Below are 16,273 nucleotides of genomic sequence, written 5' to 3' on the forward strand. Positions count from 1 at the left end.
TTCAGACTACTATGTCCAGATCCAACAGTGTCAGCCCACCCGGAGTCGGTGCGCCTGTGTTGAGGGGAGGGACCGAGCTCAGATCTGCCTGGGGAGAGTCTGAGTCGGTGGCCAACGGGTGTCCGTACTCGGCCAGATCCCCGCGCAAAAAGCTCACCCGGACTAACAGTCGGTGGAGGGACGAGGATGATCCGGACCACCGGCAGCCCGGTCGAGCCTCCGCGGCCGTCAGCAGGGTCAGCTTCAGGTCCAGGTCGGCTTGGCAGGACCATGGCGAGGAGAACCGAGAGCGCGCGTCCCCGAAACGCCCAGACAACGAGGTGAGACCCAAGTCCGTGGAGCTGGGTCTGCAGGAGCGGAGGGCCAAGGCCAGGACCGAGCAGGACGAGGCCATGCCCGACGTTAACTTTTCTTTAGTGGCGTGCTGCGGCAGCGTCATGCACGTCTTCAAATCCAAGAAGTTCCAGTCGGAGAAGTTGGAGCGGCTCTACCAGCGCTACTTCTTCCGCCTGAACCAGAGCAGCCTGACCATGCTCATGGCCGTGCTGGTGCTGGTCTACACGGTCATGCTGGGCTTCCACTGCTCCGGGGGCACCAGCAGGCCGAGCGTCACCTACGTGGTGGTGTTCTCCGTTGCCATCTTCCTCACGCTCATCCTCATGGTGGTCTGCAACAGGAACGGCTTCCACCAGGACCACATGTGGATCGTTTGCTACGTGGTGATCCTGGTGGTGCTGGTGATCCAGGTGATCGGGGTGCTGCTGGTGCAGCCCAGAAGCGCCTCGGAGGGGATCTGGTGGACCGTGTTCTTCATCCATGTCATCTACACCCTGCTGCCCGTCAGGATGCGCGCCGCCGTCATCACTGGAGTTATTCTTTCCGCCATCCACGTGGCTGTTTCTTGGATGTTAAACGGCGTGGACAGCTTTCTGTGGAAGCAGGTATGTTTTTCTTTTCTGAATGATCTCGGCATCTCCGCTGCGCGCAAACCTGGCGCAGCAGGTTCCTGCTGCTCACTCTGAGCTCCCCACACACAGCAGGGTTTCTGTGGGTCCGCTGTTAAGCTGCTTGGGTGAGATTTTGTGTGCACAGCAAGGTGGATAAAGAAATGTTTCCCAGGAGTGACTGCTCAGCACCAAAATCCAGACTTGTTGAGGAGAAATTCACAGCGGTTGTGTGATGAAGCTGCTTTATACTTTTTTTTTTTTTTTTTTTTTGGGCCCTCAGAAGAAGCATGGACTTTTCAAAAGTCTCATGTTTGTATGATGTGATTGTTTTTAACCGGCTGCTGTTGTGTGCTGATAGACAGAGATGCTGTGGAGGTCTGTTTGTTTGAAGCCGAGTTAAAGGTCTCTCAAACCCTAAAAGTAACTTGCTGTCACTGCAGCAGAAGTTGGCGTGATTAATTGACATCTTGAAGAAGTGATTGGTTTAATACTTCCTCCAGCGTGCAGACGGCCACAGGTTCCACCCACACAGACCTCCTTCTGCCCTTCCAGATATAGTTCACCAGTTTCACCAACAATGAGTTCATCGCTCACCTCGTTTCCAAAAACAGCATCACCAACGCTATCAAAAATGACCTGCCTCTGCCATGTAGCAGGAGAAATTGTTGTAACTTCCCTTTACTGCATTCAAATAATGGCCTGGAGTGTTTTTGCAGAACTTTAAAATGTCACGGTGAGTTTACCTTTCACCCTCTGAATATAAAATGTTCTCACTTACCTTTTATTCTTATCGATATTTGCGTCAGATTTTGTCATAATCGGTGTGCGAATTTGTGAGTTGTGATCCAAAATGTGTTTTTGGAGGTCACACTGACCTTGACCTTTGACCATTGACTGAATTATAAGTTATAATTGGGTCCATGAGGACATTTGTGCCAAATTTAAAAACAAACAAAAAAAAAATCCCTCAAGAAGTTATGATGAAAGTTGGGTGCATGAATACACGATTGCTTCAGCTCATTTCTGTGGCCGGTGCAGAGACTTTAAAAAAAAAAAAAAAAAAGTGAAAAATCCTGGTGAATATTATCACAGAGGTCGGGGCTTTCTTACACCGGACTGCAAATTAAGTACTTTCCCAAAAAACTCCCCCCCCAAAAAAAAAAAAAAAACCCAACCCGTATTCTTTAGCAGGGCTGGGTGACATAACTTCAAATCCATATTCGAAACTTTCACAGCAGTTCCTTGGCTCTTGTCAGTCGCGCTCTCATTCCTCCTTGAGCTCTTCAGACCACTGTGATTGCTTTTTAGTGTTTGATTGTTTTGTTTGGCATCATCTTCACTGAAGCTGAAACACACCCAGGCAATTGAACAATCATTCTCTCTTTAGGAATAAACAGCTTGGGTTGAGGCCCAGTGTTTGGATTTATCTCATCCATATCGCGGACTAATTTTCTGTTATTATTATTATTATTATTATTATTATTATTATTATTATTATTGTTGTTGTTGTCTGAGGTTTCATGCTTTTATTTGGGGCATTTTTAGAACAACACCTCAGATCAGATTCGCCGCCTCTTGGTATCGGCATTGAAGCACATTTGCAAACGTGGCCATGTATTATATTTCGGACTTATTTCATAATAAAATGAAGAGCAAACTGCTGCTTCGCAGCGCTGAAGTGTTAGCCCTTTGAGTCAGAAAGACTGATTTCAGGTCGTTTGTTTTACTTCATCTGGGCTTGTAATAAGCTTACAGTTGATGGTTTCAGGGGATACTTTTTTAATGTGCTACTGAGCCTACATGCTCCTCATAAAAGCTAAATGCCTCTGGTAGTATTTTTACAACATGAATATTACTTTGGAAACATCTCTCCAGGGCCGGTGGACTCTCTGTAATAAAGGTGCCTGCACAAATGGCTTTAATTTTCCACTGTTATTAAAAGGTGCTCTTAATTGCATCGTACACAGAGTTCTACAACTTGGTATTATTAACCCCAAACTGTGTGTGTGTTGCTGCAGCTCCTAACTCCCACCTCATTGTTCTGGCTGTTTACTCAATTTACAGTTTTTATCAGGCCCCATATTGCTCATAAACGTCCTTTCCAACGGGGTAGCATATTCTACGGAAGGCACTTTAATGAATATTCCTCCCTAAAAACGAAAAGGTTTCGATTCTGAGACACATTTTCGTCTTAAAAAGAAGAGTCAGGGGTGACCGCTGAACATTTGTCTTTGTTGTGGCTTTGGTTTGGGACTGCAGCTCATGGTTCAGGCTTTGCTCTTTGTCAAACAGCTGCAATGTTCCTGACTCGATATACGTTTGGCCATATTGGGTAAATACACTGCAACCAAGTCTCTAAAGAAAAATTAGAAAGAGGAGAATGTTCCACACTCCGGCAGGACATCCAGCGTAATATGAAATCGCAGTATTTTCTAAAACAGCAATGAATGTGGCTGTCTCGGCTACCTTTCGGATCACATGTCCATCAGTAATGAAAACGTGTCGAGGATGGAAAAGAATTTACAGTTTCACTTCCGTTTCCTTTTGGGATGCAATGTTTGGTTGTATAACCGAAGACCAGGCTGATAGTTTGGTTTTTAATGCGAATGTGACCTGGTATCTATTTGTATTTTTTTCCACATTGTCGTTGTATGTGTTGATGTGAATGTGTGGGAACGTGCTGCCGTATTTGTTGTTCTTTCCTCACCATGCTGTTGTTTTTAGCATATCTGCTCTCTCCTGTTTACATAGGACCTGGCTCTTCGCTCAGTTAAACCGCTACTGTTTATGTGAGAATCTCAAGATAATGCTGTTTTTCTTATCCGGGTGCTTCTAGGAATATGTATTATGAGTTGAATGTTTTTATTTTTAGGAATGCAGATTCATTCAACTTTGCAGCCTTCCTTAATATTCTCTTTCATATTAGCCCGAACAGCTGTGCCGGAAATCACAATGTTGCATAACTTGGCCAAGGTTTCCCCCCTTTTTCTTTTCAAGGTGTTTTTTGGTGATACATTTCTTCCTTTTGTGATTTCAGCTCTGTTCTGGTCAGACTTTGCAGTGAATTTCATCGTGGCCCTTTTTTCGTTGCTGCTTGGTTACTTATTCTCACCCTCTGTCCTGACACCAGTGCGGTCATTAAATGTGACGCCTTGAAGAGAGGGATGAATGCACTTTTTTTTTTTTTTTTTTTGATTCTTTTATTTCTTTTGAGAAAAGCAGTCTGACTATAGGAGGCAGATCGGCCATATCAAGTATCTTCCTTTTTGAACTGGTGAGATTTGAGGAAGGCTTCATCTCCAGTGTGTGTCAGCACAGAGATGGGTGGTGTAGGATTACTGAGCTGCGGTTCGTTTGGTCGTGTAGAAATAATACTTTTCAAACTATGTCTCTGTGAATTGGTTTAAAATATGAGCGGCTGTCGATCTCCAGTGTTTTTGCTAAAACCTAGCGGCGGTTGTTTACAGGTGCCGCTGAAATCTGACCTGGGAATAACCTTGCAGCATAGCCGGTTTTATGAGGGCGTGGAGATGGATGTTGACAGGACATGATGAAGGACAGAACTCGCCGTCCTCCTGTGGTTGCGTTTTGACCTTTTCCAGGTTCCTAGTCAGCATGCATTTGCTGATTGAAAGGTCAAAAGCCAAAAAATGATGTTAAAAGTGAAATAAATGTGGTTCAAATCTTTTTTTTTTTTTTTTTTTTCCTCCTGTCTACATTACATAGATTTTAGTGTCCTTTGGAAAACTGGTGATTTACAAAAACTTGTTCCCGGTTAGTATCGCTGTTAAGAAATTAAATCTATGGCTTTTAGCGTTTAGCATAGCATTAGAATAACTCGATGGTTTGAAAGGGTGCAAATAAAAGGTACAGAAACTGATTCTTTTTTTTTCCCCACATTTTAAATATCAACTTGACTACCTGCAGTTTGGTTGGAGAGTCAATCTGAGACATGCTAATAGCAGCTAATGCAGCTTTGGCATCTCAAGCAGAGATGAGACTACGCCATGATTTGTCTGTTTGTGTTTTTTTTTTTTTTTTTTTTTTTAAAAACATCTTTTCACACCTTTTATATGCAGGCTTTGGCCCGGGCGGATGCCCCTCAGGGCAATTTATCAGACTTCCCACAGCTCCCTTTGCAGCCACAAAGGGCTTTATTCCACTCTGTACATCTTTGTGTTGTGCAAACATGATCTGGGCTTGTTTAACTTGACCTAATCTTCACAGCTCTTGAGATATGTTGGACATGGAAACTTGGGGCTCTTGGGTTACTTCCTGTGTTTGTTTCCTGTGACTGTTGGGGTGGAAGGCCTCTGTTTCCATCCTTCTAATTTGCCTGCTCTCCAGAGCGGTGGAGTGGGCCATGTAAGCGGCCCGGTCCTGGCTGGCAGGATTTCAGCGGTAGCAGGGCTTTCTGCCTGTCTAATTGAATTGCCTCTTGCTTGTAACGTGTGGAAACTCAAAACAGATGTCCACATCATCTCCCCTTTGCTCGCTCGCCTTCACGCAGCCATCCCTCCTGGTCCTGACCTTCTGCTAGACATATTTAATTTCCCTGCAAGACCCAGCCCCTTTGCATGGACTTTTAAACCAATCCCCTCCCCCTTCAGGACGAGCTACATGTGCTTGAGAGCGATGCCGCAGAGCAGTCCCTCAGGAAAAACGGTGAATCAGTGTCTAAACATCAGATTTCACACAGCAGGGTTCACCTATTTTTCTCCCTGTCCCCTGTGGCAGAGTCCACATGCGCAGTTTTCAGCTGCTGTTTACTTTGCCTAATTGCATTTCAGAGACTGAGCGCCCAGAGGTCATGGAGTGTGACTGAGGATGCTGCTCAGCAGCATCCTCAATGAATATTCCAACCCAACGTGGATCCAGGGCCAGCCCGAGTACCTTTTCAGAAACGGCTGCTGACGCATTCCCCCGCGAGTTCAGAAAACTGCGCTCGGTGCTCCTGTAACTTAGCAACTGATTTTATTTCACAAACAGCGACCGGCAGCTCCCCGAGAGAACCTGTGTATGTTTTACCTCCAGTCGCACACGAGGCTGCCTGCACATCTAATTGTCCTGTTGTGTTCTGGGTCAAAGTCAGACTCAAGCCCTCTCTCGTGTGTTGTGTTGTCCTTCTGTTCGATGTACAAGACGTGTGCAATGTGTTTTTTATTTTTAAACCAGAGATGCAGCTTAAAATACCTCCGACCTTGCTGGTTGTAAAGAGTTGGTTTGATCATTTAGATGCAAATAGATGTTGTTGTTGTTGTTGTTTCAGCTCATGATAAAACATCAGCACAAAAATCACACTGATCAGGCTAAAGGAAGAAAGAAAAACAGAATAAAATGAAATCACAGCTTTGTTTTGTACGAATTCTTCTTGAGGTTTCAGTCCTAAAACTGTCCGTAGCTGCAGAAAGACAAAATGAAGCTGCTTATGTTCAGTGTCAGTGCAGGAAGACGTCTGCTCTGTTTGCAGTGTGAAAACATAAATCACGGGGATCTGGCCTTTTTATACAGGAAGCTGGAATTTGTATTATTTTTTTTTTTTTTTAAATCCCTTGTTAGTGCCTTCATCTTAAATATATATGTGAGAACCCATGACAGTAATTCGTCTCCAGCTCACCATGCCTTGGTTTGAGTATTCAGATGATGAAGGAAACAGAAATTGACTAATTTCTAAACTTTTTGTTATTTCACTGGATTTGTTTTGTTTGTGTGTAACAACTTGGTGACACAAGTTATTTGAAATCCGACTGAGGCCCACTGTGTATGTTTCAGCAGGTGAGTCCCTGTTTTCATGCTGAATTACTTGTTGCACGTTTTAACAAAGAGAAAACATCCCATCACTCTGAGGCCTTCGGTAATTAGAAGCTGATTACGTGACAGCGACATCTGAAACTGATGGATGGTTTCCACTTTCACGTTGTTGTGTTTCCACTGGGCAGCATTTGGCTGCCGTGCTTCTTTCTGTTCATCTGACATTCATTATCTTTAATTACTTTGTTCTGTGAAGAACCCTTGGCTCCTGGTGATAATATTTGAAGGGGGAATCAATAAATAACGATGATTCACATGTCTAGTGTGGTCATATCGCTCAGAGGTAGAATTATGTGAAGGTGTTGGGAGGCTGCTTTTTGGTGAAAAGGCCCCCCCCTTTTTTTTTTTTGGGTGGTGATTGTTACGGTTGCAGTTTGGTCTGTTAATAAAAAAAGCTTTGTATTTGCACTACATTAGTTTTTTTTTTATTTTTTATTTTTATTTTTATTTTTTATTTTGTTACCGCGTCATTATTTGATCCTGACTTTGCTTCCTTGTTGGCTCGGTTGAGTTTTGCATCCCCTCTTTTTCAGCTTCCACGGGGAAATGCTCAGGAGTGTGAAATCCTGACCTGAATAGGGTTCTGGGGTGGAGTGTTTAGTCAGGAGGGAGATGATTATGATCCCTAATGCTGACCTCCTCCCCGCCCACACGTCTATCAGGAACAGAGAATTTGACGATCAGGTGTGTGGAAGTCAGCAGGGACTGCACTTCTCCCTTTAGTGCAGTTGTTCATTTGAATAAGGCCAGTCCAACGATGCAGTGGGGGTTGCCAATGCAGGGCAAAAGAAAAACTTGTACCTGGCTCAATTTCTCCCGCAATGCAGCATGTCATCATCTGGGAGCGTGCTGCTTCGGTCAATCACAAACGGGCATGTATGTGCATGCTTTCTTTTTTTTTTTTTTTTTTTTTCCTTGTGTACATCAGCAGTGTTGTGATAGCAAAGAGTCCTTTTTGGCATCTGAAGAACTGGACGTTGATGAAGCGTGTTTGTTTTTGCTAAGCCCTTTTCTTTATACGCTGTCCAATCATTTCAATTACAGCAGAAGCTGACCGTGTCTTTAATTGGGCATTTGATAAGTGCAGCTCTTGACCTTTGAACCTTGCCAGCTCTGCCGTCATGATTGAAAAAGGTCTTAACTTTTTGCGAAGTTACAGGAATGAAGGAGGTCCGTCTTTGTCCAGCACGACTGTACAAAGCTTCAGAGGCCATAGATTTTAATGTTTCTTTTTTTTTTTTTTTTTTTTTTTTTTTGCTGCACGTTGGGAATTTCAGATGATGTGAAAATTTCCTCCCACGTCGTCCCATTTCTATCCTCGGTTTTGCTTTTGGTCACTGTCAGACATGGGAATATTATTTTAGGTCTTAGCCCTGTTAAGTCTGCGGCAGCTAGCGTGGTTAGCGTGACTGGGTGATGATGCTCGGAGTTAGGCTGTAACCCCGCGGTCCGTTAGACTGTGAGAAGAACTTTGTTCTCGTCTCAACAAGGCATCTGAGAACAGACTAAACGACTGAGATACAAAATTAGGCAGCAAAGAGTTTACCCTTGAAGTAAACCATTCTTGCCCACGCACATTACTTTATTTATAGGGCCTGTTCAAAAACTAAAACAGTCTAAGAATTTAGTAAATAAACAGCAAGAGAAATGGTTACGTGAAAAGTCAGGTTTTCTTCATTTGGAAAAAGTGACATTTAATTACGTGGTTTTTACTGAATACTGTCAAAGGTTAACATGAAAATGTGGTATTATGATAAAATGGACACTTCCCTTCTCCTTTCACACTTCTCATTTTTCCCGAGACCTCTGCAGCAAAAGGGGTTTAGTCTCAGCACTAGTTTTCAGATGCATTAACATAAAGAGTGTCTCTGCAGAGGAACGTTGTGAGCTGTTTCGTCTTAAAACTACCACCTCCTCGCCTCCTCGCCTCCTCATCTGCGAAACCGTCCACCGCCCTGCTGAAATCCAGAGCTCAGATCACTGTGCACGGATCTTCCTCTTCTGGGGATGTTAAACATTTTCCCCCAATTATGTTTGTGATTCATTCAGTTTATAGCAGAAAATCAACACTTCATAATGACCCCCCCCCCCCACAATCAGCTTCCAGGCCCTTCAGTTTGTCTTCTGCCGACGGAGAGCTCGACAGCTTACAACGCAGTTGCTCAGAAACCTGTCTGCACGCTGCGTGCCAGGAAACTTCATTTCTGGACACGTTTCTTTGTCCATAAATTGAATGCTTCATTGTCTGTTCTAATGGCCCTTTTCAAATGATTTGGCTTTTCTTTTTTTTTTTTTTTTTTTTCTCTACACATTCCTGAGAGCTATAGCAGGTCTGTTGTTCCCTTCAGTAACTCTACGGGGGTTTGTGCTTAATGCAGATAACCCAGTTTTTATGTCCAAAAGTACCTGGACCTGTGCTGTGTGGCGCAGACTTTGTCAGCTTGTATGTAGTAATCAGCTTTTCTTTAAAAATGATAATAATAAAAAAATCTTCTTCTGCCACGGCCTTTTCATTTCCCCGCCAGGACTTTTACCACGGACTTGTTGACGCTGAAGTTTAGCTCGAGCACCATGATGTGATATCTCCAATAGAGGAAATCTAGGCGTCAGGGGATGAATCAAGCTGTGGTTGATTTGATTCTAAGTGGTCTGATTTTAAATTTGCTTTTACTTCTACCATAATTCATGGGCTCAGTAAAAGTTTCAACTTGAAATTGCTGAAATGTTTTAAACCTTAACGTTTACGGGATTTGAGCGCTGCATTGCTTTAATAAAGAGCACACACTGAACAGCTTTCTGGTGTTTTCAGAAGTCAGTGACCATAAAGTAGTTTTGATCATATTCACATTTTCTTTTCAGGCCACTTTGGCCTCTGAGAAACTTTTATTTATCACCACCAAGATACATTACAAACAGACTCCAAAAAAAAAAAAATAAATAAATCACTTGTCAGATGAAAGAGTATCAATATGATTTGATTAGTTTGTGGCGTCCCATCTGTTATTAGGGTCTTCTTGTGCTGAAATTTAGAGCAGTAAAAGTAAAAATTCAATTGAATTCATCTTATAAAAACAGCAGAATAATCAGAATATCCAGTTAACATTTGGCTAAACCCAGGCTTCTTTTTTTTTTTTTAAACCCCTGCAGACCAAACCGCCCAGTGTCAGTTTTTATTCATGTTCTGGCTCAGACCTTTCAACCACCACCACACAATCCCAGATACAGCATTCACACCAACAGAAGTACGAAAGTCCACTGAAGTGATGTTTGCACATCAGTGAAAGACTTCTTCTTCTATGACACCTTAGTTGAGGAGAAACAGGCCCGTAGTACGCGTTTACCTGACAGCCGGCTTATCAGTCCGGCTGTAAAAGAGGATTTACGACAGGGGGAGCGTTTCTAATGCTCTGAGTAATAAATAAAATGTACAGTTGCATATTAATGAGTAATGCTGCTGCTGCTGCTGTTGGTCCAGTGCAGCTGCTTTGCACTCATATTTCATCAGAGCAGCTCTGAGGAATATTAGACAGCTTTGTTAAGATAAAAATAATTTACAGACTCTGTGATCTAACATTGCTTGATATGCTAAAAGTATAAAAATGCACCTCAGGATGTTTTAAAAAAATCTTATTTTTTTAGGCCAACTGTGCTGCTGACAGTTTGGTGTGTTTTTTTTTTTTTTTTTTTTTTTTTTTTTTTTTTTCCCCCCTCCCCAGCAGAATCTACCACCGAAATGTGAATCTGAAACTCATATCCGCACACAGATGGTTTCCTCTTGATGATGCCACTCACAAGGTGAATCTCATCTGGACTCCAGATTACACAGCATTGACTGACTGATTCAAAATGAAAGGAGGTGTGATTAATTGGCATCTGTGGAACTGGATGGGTGAAACTGTGACTACCTGGCATCATTGTGTGGCCGTTTAAACTTGCAGAACTAAGCTCACTTATTAACTTATTCACCTGGCCAAGTTTCACATTGAATTTTTTTTTCTTTTTTTTTTTTGGGTGTAATATTTATTCGGTTCACTGTCACAATATTCACTTTCTGATTCAAAGGATCAGTGAGAACTGGAGTTATTCAAGTAAAACTATGTTATTCATGCAACAAACTGTGTGGGAAGAGTGAGTTTTACTGTGTATTTTCACACGATACTCAAAGGTTTCATATTCATTCCACATGAATGGAAAAATACAAAGTTGTAGTAGTTCCGTGTTTTGAATCTGCGCATGCGCTTCGTTGTCCGCCAAAACCCGAAAAGATGGCGGCGGCGGTCGGGTGTAATGGAGGCAGGAGGTGATAAGTCATCCTGAAGGTGAGTCACTCAGCGTTTTTCTGGCATAGAAGTGTGTTTCATTGTTTTATTGTTGTGTGGAAGCATTGAATTATTCCACTTCTACAACACTTCTTGTTGGACCCTGCAGTGGCAGCTCTAGGGGGCGGGGCCACAGGCCCCATCTGAAATCTAATTGGCCCCCTGAAGTGCCCCTGTCCTGTCACTCATCTGTCATTTTGCTAGAGAATTTAGATTCTAAGTGAATGCAATTCATGATGTCGTCCCCCCCCAACCTGTTCGATTCCCGCTGCACCTGAAATGTCTAGGCTAATTGGTTGATTGGTGACTGGACTCCAGCTCCTAGACCGGACCGGACCAGACTAGGCCAGAGACCGGACCCCTGCAGAGAGTAGAGACTTGACCAGATCAGACAAGACCGCCCCCCCCCCCAAACGCTAGAACGGATCCCTCCAGAGACTAGAGGATAGACCAGACGAGAGACTTGACCCCTCCACAGAAAAAAGTGGAAAAACCGGCTCTGTGGTGACGTCAGGATGGAGGCAGACTGACTTTTGTGTGAACAGCTTCTGAATAAAGGAGAAAAGGCGGCCGGAGCAGCTGCCATTAAAACATCTTTTTCTCAACTGTGGCAGATGGACAGACAAAAATGGAGGCCTACAGTAAAAGTGCAGCATTTTTTTACTGCAAATGCTGATGCGGCTCCTTCCATGTGCAGGAGGCAGCTCAGGTCTTGTGTGCTACGCTGCTGTTTGTATCTTTGCATCTCATCTTTGTGTTGGATTAATGTTCTGCACGGTGGGAAAGAGTGAAAAGCAGGAAATGTGCTTTTCAGTCTCAGCTGTAACTTACACATACGTCTTCAAATGTTATCCTGCTCTCATAACCTTAACAACTCCCTGAAACTTTATTGAAATATCTACTTCCTTCACATTTACCAACTCTCCTTGTGGCATATTGTTGTTTTGTTGGCATGTAGCCGGATAGCTAAATATAAAAAGTATTTGAGAGAGAACAATTGTTTTCTTAAGGACTGTGCTCTTTAACAATGAGAGTCCTCGTGTGTACTTCAGGTCTCGGACCTGCATGCTGGAGAAGAGTAAGTGCTCAGACTGGCCAACTTTTTTTTTTTTTTTGTTTGTTTTGTTTTGTTTTGTTTTCATGACTGGTGGAGTGACTTCATCGACCAAGACTTCAGTCCAGAGTGAAATTGTTGACCTGTAACATTTAGCTGAGGAGAAGTTAGTTGTAAGTACAGAGGAAGAGGAATGGAGGGTGGGTTAAAAATAGCATCAGCTAAGTAATGCGTTTTAATGCAGTCCAGCCTGAAATGAGGACAAGACGTATTGTTTTTCCAGCATAATGTTGTGCAGCATGCATTTTGATCAGTTAAGCTTCGGTCGTCGACGGACCACGGGGGGGGGTGTTTTTCTCTCCCGCCTCACAGGCTTACCTCATAATCGATGAACGGAGTCGGGTCGTAGCTCCAGCTGGAACCAGCATCAGATCTCAGCTCAAAGTTCATGAATACGGCTCGTGTGTGAAACCATCAGAGTGCCTGATGGCAGGAAACAGCACGTTAAAGCTACCTGTTGTCGAATATTCACTCTTCCTTTCGCAGCATCAACAAACTGCAAACTGCCAGCGACAATCTGCTCATCAGTTCTATGCTGGCTGCTGCTGCTGCAAATGTGGTCTCTGACATAAATAAAGATTTTGGGCTTACTTTGAAATTTCAATTCTTTTGCCTATCAACACTTTGGACTGCACCAGAAGTGCAAAATTCAGTTTCGTACTTTGCATTTGGGACGAACGCTGTTGGTCGAATTGTGTTTGTGTCGCCTGCAGTGGATTCTAACTGCTTTCATAGCTCTAAAAGGGCTCGATAAGGTCCATATGCTTATGGTGTATTATTACAGATTGTAGATATTGTAAAGGGAAATGATGCAAAAAGTAGTTGTACCCTCTCAACATTTGGTGACAGCTATTATCACTCTCCTCAGATGGGTTTGGTGAAGAGGCAGTAAATGGTGAGCCCATTATGTGCCATTATGTTAATTTTTGAAAGTAATTCCATTATCATTGGCAGTGAATGCCAATTTATTGTTCTGCTGTCAGGTCCTTAGTGGATAGAGGATGGAAAATGTGAATTTATTAGTTTTTTTTTTTTTTTTTTTTTTTTTTTTTTTCCCCCTGTTACTCATACAAGAGCTTCAGTTGCAAATTTACAGATGACTCAGCAGTGACATGATAGTGTGAGAAAAGGCCTTTCGTGTGATAATCACATATCACTCATCATGCCAACTTTTTATAGTCTGCACTGAGATTTTATGTAAAGATCTTTAGGGTCCCCCCCCCCAATCAAATATTAATGACACTGACTAAAAGACGAATCAGTGTTTTGGGCCGGAAGCACAAACGGACTTCTTGGCGTTAAACCTCACTCTAGCTCCCACAGACCCTGTCATAGTTTTATAGAGGCACCATTGTGAGAGAGACAGAAAAGCGAGGAGAATGCACGACAGGCTGGCTTTGGGGCAGAATGCCCATTGCCAATTACCCCTCCTGCACGGGGAACACAACAATTTGAGGCACAAATGCCCCATCTGGAGAGCAGGCAACACTACCAATTGTTTTTGGTCGAGAACATGTTCAGACAATGCTCATTAGAACTATCCACGATCCAAAGTGACGTCCTTGTATATTTTACTTTGTATGATCAGCAGTCCAAAAAAAAAAAAGAAAAAAGAAAGTCAAAGCTATTGAATTTGGAGTGATGGGAAAACGGAGAAAAGTGGCAAATCATCTCAGTGGAGAAATTGAAAACAGAGAAAATCTGGCAACATAAAAGATGAATCGATTATCAGATTGTCAGAGAAGTGCAGTGATGTAAAAAGTTTTTTATTTTTTTAATTCGTCAGTTTACATATGAATTCAATCTGCGCCCATTAGTTTAATTCATATGCTAATTTGATCCGCCTATTGAATCATTTTCGCAGTGCATACCAATTAAAGTACCGTGACTCAAACACCGTCATCCTTCCATTATACAAAGGAGAGGTTTTCCCCAGCGACGCAAACTGTTTGAGTGTATTTATTCTTACTGAAGAGGGAAGAGAGAAGTGTCTCTGTACATCTGTTTATTCTTTTTATATTTAGAAAGGGCTGGTTAGATTGTGCTAAAACGAACTCTGAAATTACAGATGGTCCAAATCGGGCGGGAAGGGCCGCGTTTCAGCTCTGAGGTTATCATTATTCTGTGGCTGGTTGTCAGGGAGAAGCCGGAGTCTTCTGATCCCTCTCCAGTGATGCTTCCCACATGTGTTATGTCTGTGAGGCAGAGCGGTAAAGTAACACGGGGGGCGATAAGGCTCCGAGTCTCCCCACCTGCCCATATATGGATGGAGCTTAAACCTCCACCGCTGCCAGATCAGCTCGATACAGCTGCTCGTGAGCAGCAGGTCAGGGATTAGCTAAAACTGTCACCTTGGTGGTTTTCTGAGCCGACTCTCTTGGTGAGTCTGAGAGGATGATAATACAACACGGGGCTAAAGTATGCGTCGGAGCCCAGATGTAAAATAATGCACAGCCCGTACCAAACAAAACTTTTCTAATTAAAGAGGCCGCAGCCACGTGTAGATGATGCTATCAGGTACATCATTTAAATGTTGCACCATTATCTGGAAAAAAATCAGTTTTTGCATATGAAAATATAAACAAATTGTGCACTTTTTTTTTTTTTTCAAATACATTTTTATGTAACATACATCGTTAGTTTAGTTAAATTTAGGGTTGCATCCAATTCAAATTAAAAATGATGCCAAAATTAAAAGCGCATTACTCACCAAACCAAATAATGTTGGCATTTAGTAAAATAGTTGGCCAGTCAGTGTTGATGCTGCTCTACATCATACACATGACTGCCAGCTGCAGTGTTTGAATGGTGCCCATCTACAGTTAAAATAAACAAGCTCTCGTTGGGCGATAAGAACGTTTTAAAGTTGCTCTGCTGCACCGCAGTCGCTTTACTGGACTTTTCCACAGACCTGTTTTTGAGATGCCATCAGCGTTAACATTCAGGCCAGCTGTAGAGTTAAGTAAGCATTGATTGCTCAGCACAAAACGGTTATTCCTTTATCAACCCGAGCTGCCTCCACAGGTGGACAACACTAAACTAAACTCCTGTTTTCTGCTCAGCTTAGCATGCGTGGTAACTTTTTCTGTTGTGAACACAAAAGCCAAAGCTCTTGGAAAACGACAATCATCACCAGCCGCCCCCCTACAAAGAGAGAAAACTTGAATAGTAGGTGCTTCAGCAGTCAGCTGCTTATGACTTTGACTAGAGTTGTTTCAAATATATCTTGATCACAGAAAGGTGGAAGAATTTGTATTTGACACTAGCTCAGACTAATTTTTACCTCTTAGTCCTGAATCTTCAGCTTCCTGACTAACAATTTAATTTAAAATTCCTCCATCCAGTAACAAGTTGATTTTTCAGGTTGGCATCCATTCACCTCCCACTCTCATGCTTTTGCTGACATGTGAACAATTGCTGGTTTGAGTCCCCATTGAGTCTTTTGTTCCTGTGAGATGGAGTTGTTGGATGGTGGCATCCAAAAACGGCTCACTTTGACGCCTACAACCTTTCAAACTCCTGTCCTGCATCAACCGTGCAGATTTTTGTATTTTTCTCTCTACAAAAAAAAAAAAGCGTTTCAGGTTGCTTTGGATTGTAAAAATATTTCAAGCATGATACGCAACAACAGGGGCATTAAAACAAGAGTGCAACTGTGCAAAGTTGGGTGATAAATTGTAATATTTTTTACAAACATTTAAGCATAATATCCTGTGCCAAATTTCCACTCTGAAAATTGGAAACCTAGACCACGGAGGGCTTGTAAATTAGTGCAGGGGAGTGAAATTTTGGACAAAAATGAAAAAGAAAACATCTTATGTCATGGAAAGTGTTTACACAGTAGCATCGTAAAGCGATTCCCAGAGAGAAATTTCCTGCGTTTGGAGCCTTTCTATTTCGCAAAGTTCAACGTTAACACATTTGTGAAGGCTCACTAATGGGAGCCTTAAACCGTGACTCATAATGGCCTCGCCCTCATTGATTCTGCAACACTGATCCCCTCAACATTAAACCGTCATGTGTGCGTCTGACAGAAAATTGAGCATTTATTGTCTCTAAAAATAGCAAGCGCCTCGTCTTTC

The 16,273-nt window shown here is 42.7% G+C and overlaps 1 protein-coding gene across 2 annotated transcripts in view; it reads left to right on the forward strand.

The window, feature by feature from the left end:
- The window catches only part of adcy5 (adenylate cyclase 5), a 61,333-nt gene continuing 45,060 nt past the window's right edge, over positions 1-16,273 (forward strand). Inside the window, exon 1 of one of the 2 annotated variants that reach the window (XM_029529962.1) lies at positions 1-941. In XM_029529962.1, coding sequence (XP_029385822.1) covers positions 12-941 — 930 coding nt within the window. In that variant the 5' untranslated portion in view covers positions 1-11. The remainder of the gene's footprint in view (positions 942-16,273) is intronic. The other variant, XM_029529961.1, reaches the window with a different exon arrangement.

The sequence above is a fragment of the Echeneis naucrates genome, chromosome 21 (genome assembly GCF_900963305.1).
Source record: "Echeneis naucrates chromosome 21, fEcheNa1.1, whole genome shotgun sequence".
Taxonomy (NCBI): domain Eukaryota; kingdom Metazoa; phylum Chordata; class Actinopteri; order Carangiformes; family Echeneidae; genus Echeneis; species Echeneis naucrates.